The sequence below is a fragment of the Corvus brachyrhynchos genome, unplaced genomic scaffold, assembly GCF_000691975.1.
Source record: "Corvus brachyrhynchos isolate BGI_N302 unplaced genomic scaffold, ASM69197v1 scaffold70, whole genome shotgun sequence".
Lineage (NCBI taxonomy): Eukaryota > Metazoa > Chordata > Aves > Passeriformes > Corvidae > Corvus > Corvus brachyrhynchos.
In genome coordinates, this window is record NW_008236217.1 from 2,705,077 (window position 1) to 2,712,964 (window position 7,888).

The 7,888-nt window shown below is 47.3% G+C and overlaps 1 protein-coding gene across 1 annotated transcript in view; it reads left to right on the top strand.

Moving 5' to 3' along the window:
• RHOU (ras homolog family member U) overlaps positions 1-6,890 on the top strand; it is a 9,299-nt gene extending 2,409 nt beyond the window's left edge. The window contains exons 2-4 of the mRNA XM_017744865.1: positions 3-78; positions 814-869; positions 3,892-6,890. Coding sequence (XP_017600354.1) covers positions 3-78; positions 814-869; positions 3,892-4,347 — 588 coding nt within the window. The 3' untranslated portion in view covers positions 4,348-6,890. The remainder of the gene's footprint in view (positions 1-2; positions 79-813; positions 870-3,891) is intronic.
• The last annotated feature ends 998 nt before the right edge of the window (positions 6,891-7,888 follow it).

The window sequence follows — 7,888 nt, forward strand, 5'->3', positions numbered from 1 at the left end:
AGCCCAGCCGGGTGGTGAGCTACACCACGAATGGGTACCCCACCGAATACATCCCCACCGCCTTCGACAACTTCTCCGGTAAGTGACTGGGGTGGCCGCGGGCACCGAGAGGGGGTTCTGCCGCCCTGGGGAGCGGCGCGTTCCGCCCGTGCCGGTCCCGGGGCCGTGGCTGGGCTGCGCGGGGAGGGGCGCGATGTCCAGGTTCGGTGATTTCATTAAGTATTTATGGGGAACAGGACTCTACGAAGCAGGACCGAGCTTGTCAGGCTGCCATGGCAGCCAGCAGCACCGGCTGGTCTCCGGTGTAACGGAGCCAGGCAGGCAGCGGGCGTCATGCCCGGCCGTGCAGCCAGAGCCGGGCTTTAACTGGGAACTCTCCGCTGTAAATCTTAGCGCTCTCGGGGACATCGGAAGCGCCTAAAGGGCAGGTTAAATACTCGCCTTGTCTCGCCCTTACAAAGGGGGAAGTCCAGTGGTTTCCTTGCGGGTCAGCGGGGGGTTTTCGTGTCCCGGGCGTGCTGAATGTGTACGAAGGAATAAAACGAAACCTTGGTAGCAGAAGAATATCCCGGACTGCCGGGCTCGCTCTCCACGCTGCCTGCAGAGGACTTGTGCCGTCACTGCCTAACTCGTATCTTGTAGTAAAATTAATCGGAAAGCCCTGAAGGGCTTGTGTGTGCCCAAGTGTTAGCGACGGACTCCCTTCCAGCTCTGCTAAGTTGTTTAATGTAATTGAAGAAAAAGCTATAAGAGCTGAGGGATGGTAAATCTTCATTTTTTAAAAAAAATTTCTTTAATGGAAAACATGTAAAGTTGAACTCACCACTGGCAAGCCGGTGAGACTTCAGCTCTGTGACACAGCTGGTCAGGTCAGTGGAGCCACTTACTTGATTTAAATGACAGCGGGAGGGGAGAAGTTGTTGGTGTTGTGCAAGGTAGTCCTGCAAATGACTTCATGGATTTGAAAGTATTCCCAGTGTTTGATTGTGTTATTATCCACTGTCGTTTTCAATGGTGCTTAACTCGCTGCTTTGCCTGTCTGGTGAAGGGTGGGGGATGTACTGTGCCTCCATATAGGGGCTGGGCACAGGCTGCTGCTCTGCTGGCTCAAGCTGCTGCTCTGTTTAGCCTGACTAGAAAGGCTGAACATATTGGAGGTTCAGTGGCCACCTGGTTTTCTCTTTGAGAGGTTGTCACTGTCTTTATTTTTGTTAAATAACTGCAGGTTTAAGAATTAGTGTTTGGGATGTACTCATGCAAAGCATCCACAGCTGTAGGTGTTTGGAGATAGAGACGGGTTTTGAAGGGACAGAGGCTGGAGGGAGAAAAAAGTCCTGTTGGGTGTTGTCCGTGGAGGCTTCATATTCGCCATTCCCACCCGTTTAGAAAGCGCTGCCACCGCAAAGCTGAGGTTTGCTGTAATCTAAGGCCTGAAGAGATGAAGAGTGCCTGATGCCTCTCATCTCCTACTTTGTCTGATACATAAAAAGAGCCCGTTTCTTACTGCCTTAGATTTTCTGGAAGACCCAGGCTTGTACCATCCTGAGCAGTGTGCAACACTGCTTGCCAGGGGTCGAGGCTGGATAACCAAAAGTAGCCAAAAATATTTTGCTACCTCACTGCATTTGAAGGCAGTCGGAGTTAGGATCCTATGCAGCTTTGTGGATCTAGGTCTATGCCTTCACCAAACCATGCTGAAAAATCTCAGTGGTCTTAACATACAAACCTATTTAGATGAGTAGTAACTGGGTGCCCTACTTAGGAATGAGGTTTTAAGGGCTATGCAGTATTAGACAGCAGTGTAGGACTCCCATGTGCCCTGCAAACCAAAGCTAAAATCCTACAAACAGCCTTCTGCAGGTAGTGATATGAAGTGAAACAGGAGAACTGTCCCATGATTTTGTGTCCTACTGACGAGATGGGGTGGTCCTGCAAAGTCTTGGCTGTGCATGTTCATAGGCAGAGCAGGGCAGGTAAAATTGCCATCAGGTGACAGCCTGTGGACATGCAGTGCCTGTGGAAATGCAACCACAAGCTGCAGGAGGGATGGACAGGCCCTGTAACCCCTTGCCTTCCCTGCCGTTAATGGTTAAGGTGTTTGCTCTGCCTGCCCAAGTGCAGCTGGAATGGGTAAAGTTACTGCCTTTAAAATGAAGGGGTTATCTAAACTGACAGAAATTGTCCTGAGTAAAAGATTCCTGGGTGGATACTTTGGTAAAACTGCTGCTGGGAGATGGCTGCTGAAATCTGCAGCTAAAAAAAGCATTCCAGGCAGTGGGAAATTCTATTTCAGCATCACTAGCCCAAAGAGGGGTAGAGTCCCTGCACGCCATGTGCCTACCATTGAAATGGCAGGAGTGTACTTGTGACATAAAGGGCACTATTTCATCTTGGTAGAAACCCTTCAGATCTGGGGTTTGCTTCCAAACCCATTGAATCAAGCCCTTTTGAGGTTTCTCATGTAGCAAGGAGAGGCAATTACATGGCAAGGTGCCTTTCTGCAAACAGCCCTCTTGTTCAGAGCAGCATCTCTTAGTAAATGTGGGGTTTTTCTTGACCCAAGTGGTGAGAGCCTGGTTTCCTCTGAGGCTTAATCTGAGAATCAAGAGAGCTAATGAATCTTACTTTCTTGACTGGTATTTTATAAATTGCTGTCTCTCTCAGAGATATTGCTGCAAGAAATTCATTTGAGCAGAACAAGATTTCTGAGGCTTCCAGGGGGCTTTAAACTGCATATCCTGGGCCTCCAGAGGCTTTAAAGCAAAATTTCACATATCGAAAATTAACATGCAACTTGCAATTCATCAGTAAACTGGTGCCAGAGAGATATATTCAGCTTTGTATTTCTGTGCACTTTCAATTCTAAGCTTTTGAGAACATGGTCCATTTTATTTAAAATCTCACTGCCACTGAGGCAGATCCTACCTGTTCAGGCTGCTAGTGGTTTTATCCTGCTGTCAGTATAAAAGCAGCATGCCTGGAGTAACCCTTGCTTCTAGCTGCATTCTTCCCTGAGGATCAGCACACCTTTGTTACCTGAGGTGTTTGACTTTCTTGTAGCTTCGTCTTGAAGCTGAAAAAGGGCCTTGCTTTGCTGGAGTTTGCCCTAAAAAGAAAAAAAAAAGCCAGAAGGGTAGTGCTGGGAGGCAGTTTGTTTGATGTGGCATGGGTGGGAGGGAAAGGTAAAGCTTACTCTATGCCATTGGCATGTTAAGCCTGCACATTGTAAGTCATTATTGCTCCCATCAGATTTAAATCCCTGGGCACAATGGCAGGGAAATTATTCCCATGTCATGTAGGATGTTGCTAAGTAGTTACCAGTTTGAAAGCCGACTCCAGGAAAGGTACCCAGAAAGGTACACCTGCTGCCGCGTGCCTGCTTTGCCCTTGCCCGTGTCTGTTGGCAGAACAGCTTTGAGGTACGGGGCGCTCCTTGTCCGAGCTGCTCACTGACACCCTGGAAGAGGTGGGCCTGTAGGAAGCGCTCTCTCCCTCTTCAGTTTGTGGCTTTGTGTGTCATAACCTGCTTCCCGCAGCTTTGCTGCTTTGCTGAAGGTAGGGCAGAGGGCCTGTGTACAAAGAACAAAGGAAATATTTAAGCACTTGAAATAACCTGCAGCATTAGCTGGAAAATCTCAGGTACGCAGGGAAGCCACCACCTTTGTCCTGTGTGCCCAACGGTGGCAGGGTGCCTGCTGGCTGGCAGCCATGAGACCTCAGGCTGGGTACAGGTGGCATCTGCTTGTATCACACCTTGCTGGCTGGTCTGGATGCTCATTTTGGGGTGCCTGTCAAGATGGCAGTGGCTGGTGATCCTCAGCTTCACCAAGGGTCAGGGCAGGCTAGAGCTGCTCTTTCTGTGGAGTGCTAACACAGTTTTGTTCTGTGCAGGATGAATTCGACAAGCTCAGGCCTCTGTGCTACACCAACACGGACATCTTCTTGCTGTGCTTCAGCGTGGTGAGCCCTTCGTCCTTCCAGAATGTGAGTGAGAAGTGGGTTCCCGAAATTCGCTGCCACTGCCCCAAGGCGCCCATTATCCTGGTTGGGACACAGTCAGACCTCCGGGAGGATGTCAAAGTCCTCATCGAGCTGGACAAGTGCAAAGAAAAGCCTGTCTCGGAGGAGGCTGCAAAGCTCTGTGCTGAGGAAATAAAAGCCACGTCCTACATCGAGTGCTCCGCTTTGACTCAGAAAAACCTCAAGGAGGTCTTTGATGCAGCCATCGTGGCTGGTATTCAGTACTCGGATACCCAGCAGCAACCAAAGAAATCCAAATGTAGGACTCCAGACAAGATGAAAAACCTCTCCAAATCCTGGTGGAAAAAATACTGCTGTTTTGTATAGGGGTCGCAAGGACCTGAGTGCTGCTCTGAGGAAATCAATAGAGGCTATATTAGCTGAAATCTCAATTTGTGTTGTCTTGAGTGTATAGTGTAGATCTGTATGTATGTGTATATGTTGCTACTGGATAACTCGGTTGCCCTTTCGAGGGTTGCAGAAGGATTCTTAGTTAAATAATTGCTATATATCAGGTCTGGCACGCAGTTTTGTGACCAGAACTTCTCAGTAAGGAAAAAAAAGCACCATGTGTCTGTGAACGTAGAAGGATTTGTCCAAAGGATTCAACTTCTTCTGTTGTAAGGTGTATGTGATGGGGAGGAGCACAACAGAGGCCTTCACTGCCAGGACTTTGCAGGAGGAATGCACAAGCAATGGTGGAAATGTAGAGCTCTGTACATGGACGATCAAAGGGAAAAATAACACTGTGCCTCCTAACTGACATTTGTAGCTTTAAAACCCCACTCCTGCTCTCTTTGTGTCTTCCCAAGCCAATGCTCTTAGGGATCACTTTAAAAAGGGTATGCAAGAGGTGTAATCTATCCGCAAATGCCATGGTTAAAAAGGTCATGAATATACCTTCAGCTTGTGGTGAGGGAACCTAATCCCTTACGGAGCTGACATCTCATTTGTCACCTCCTGACTTTCTGAAAGTCCTTTCTGTCCTCCTTCCCCTGCCTTTCCCAGGAAGCCGAGTGGAAGCCTGAGAACATGACCAAGCTTTAACTCGTTACCTCGAGCAGTGGCGATTTCCTCTGTGTTTTTGCAGACATGATGACAGTTCGTCTATTTCAGCTCAAAGGAATGTAAATACTGTTGTGTTGGGGTTTTTGGATTTTTTTTCCTAAGCGATGTAACAAATATCTGTGCAGCACCATATAAACCGCATCTGGTTTTAAGTCTACAGCCAAGAATTTCAGGATGCCCCACTTTACCTTATAAGGCTGCTAAAAAAATAACAAATCAGGCAGATTGAGATTTATAACAAACTGGACTCTAGAAACTGAGGCTGCTGCATCCTCTTCATGATGCTGTTTCCAACCAAGTTAATGTTTCCCTTCTAAAGGCAACAGTCTCTTGTGGTTGAATCTTGTCCAAGCTCATAGTTGTGAAATTGTCTGAGGCCACCCCAGAAATGTAACTGATAATTATTTTTTTTCCTCCAGATCAGTCCAACAGATTAACTGAAATGTGCCTAAAATGTAGCTGAGGGATCAACATAGAGCTGAGTGTGACATGTTCTCTGACTGAATCTGGTTCTTACTGAACTCTAAGCCTAATTGCAGTTCTAGTGAGTTTGAGAGACCTGAATGATAATGTGACTCTCTGCAAGAATCAGTATTTAAACCTATTCTGCAGAGGACATTTAGTTTGTGCTGGCTGTCTGCCTTTTAATGGCCACAACTACTTTTTTTTTTCCCCTAGATAGTTCAAGATCAAATTATATTTCTTTTTTTTTTTTTTTTCCCCTCTGGCCCTAGCCTTGAAACGACCTTTTCCTTATTCTTAAACTAAACTGTAATGACAGAAGGCCAGAACCTTTTTTCATCCGAAAAGAATCAACGCCTGATATAAAGAACTATGGAGGCCATTTGAGTCGATAAAGGTGACCACAGGACCTCCTGGCCCATTAAGGAAAATGACACTATATAAATGGATTCTGGGCTATTGGCACAGGCTCCACAGACAGTATTTTTTCCTTCTTTACAGAAGAATGAGTCCAGAATGGGTAATGTTCCATCACTGAAAACTTGAAAATGGGATGGAAATCTTTACCTAGGGCCCAATTCAATAAAAAGATGTTGGCTTCTGCACTGGAAGAGCCTGGAAAAACAGTTTCCATAGCACAGAAGCTGGATGCATTTGACTTGGTTGCATCTGGTTGGTTGGTAATGGTTTAATGTTTACTGGTCCTGAAGTTAACATCTGAGCCTTTATATTTCTTACTCAAATGCTTTGACAGGATTTCAGATATGCAGTCATACTAACATCTTGGAGAAAAACAGAAAGCTAGATTTCTCTTGGGTGCTTTGATTCTCTGTAAAAAACAGTCTTGGTTGATCAAAAATATGGGTTTGAGGAGGAGACAGGCTTGAATTGGAGCAGCTTCCATTTACAAAAATAACAAAATTTCCTCTGCAAGATCATACTTGCTTGATATCATGCTGTACTGGAAGCAGTAGGTTATACTTTATTAGCAGCCTGTTTCATAGTCTGGAGTAGTATTACTTTTAAATGTAGCCAGCTGTGACTGTTTCTGAAGATGTGATTTATATACAACTTGTTATAGCCCTTTACTAGGTGTGTGTAAACTGAGGTCTAATAACTCTATGGATACTGCTCTACATGGGGCTACACAGGGTCTAGGTTTTAGAAATATTACTTTTAAAATTACCGATATTTTATGAGCGCAGATGAGGGGGAGATGTCTCTATGTAGTCTATAATCTGATGTGCCTTATGAAAAAACTCTCTTCTGTTTTCTAAGTGTAGGCTATATTCCAAAAGAAATATTTCATGTGAGAATGATATAAATGAAGTATTTGGAAATAAATTCTGACCTGTGTATGTGTCTGCCTCTGCTGCCTGCTCAAGGAAGCTGGAGGGCAGTCCCTGGCCACGCACTGTGCCAATATCCGTCAGGGAGGGACTGCTCTCCCAGTGCCCCAGCAAAAGGCCTCTGCCCAGAAAATACAGCATTTTCCCTGCACTGCCCCATCCCCAGGGGGCCGGGCTGGGTGGGAAGGCTATGATGGCCAGCTTTCTGTCTCCCTGCCAGCACAGCAGCGTCTTGCTGTGGCCCTGTGAGGCATGGACAGGCTCATTGTGCCTGGCCCTGAAAGCGGGTGAGCAGCAGGGAGCACAGCACAACTGGGGTGTTTTGCCTGCTGCATGTTGTTGCCACATGTGTCCTCGGGGAGCCAGAGCCCATTCCCTTTTGGCATTGTGGGTCTTGTCACTCCTTTCTGGGTCCTGTCCCTCATGCCAGGGCCAAGGCGTTTGAGGTTGTTCGTGCCCAGGAGCTCAATGTCTGTGGCACAGAAGGCTGAGTTAGCCAAGTGGGGAGCAGCATCTAGACCTCCAGGCATTCCCATGGATCCAGTGTCCTGCTCCAAAACTGCTCCAGAGAAGGACCTCTGCGCTGGACCAAGGTTGGTAAACTGTCCCCATTGTGTTTGTTTTTCTGGGAGCTGAGAGGAGTAGGCATGCAGGAGTGGCATACCAGGTTGCCCTCCCATGCCACCTGTCTCTTGGGTTATAAGGCCAAGCCATTTTCAGCCATGGGAATGCACACAACCTGCACAACGTAGAGGAAGGAGATCAATGCACTGTTCCTCTTTCTCAGGGTTGGTTCCTCACTGGAACAAAGCCTTGGCTTCTTCTCCACTTTGTTAAGTGCCATGCCGGGCTGTGAGGCTGGTTCACCTGGTCATCCTGCAGCACAGCGACTGTGCCCGAGAGCCCAGCTTGCCAGCGGGCTCCTTTCTGGTGAGTACCTGGGATTGAGTCACTACTGCCCATGCTGGTGCCTTCAGAGAATCACTTCC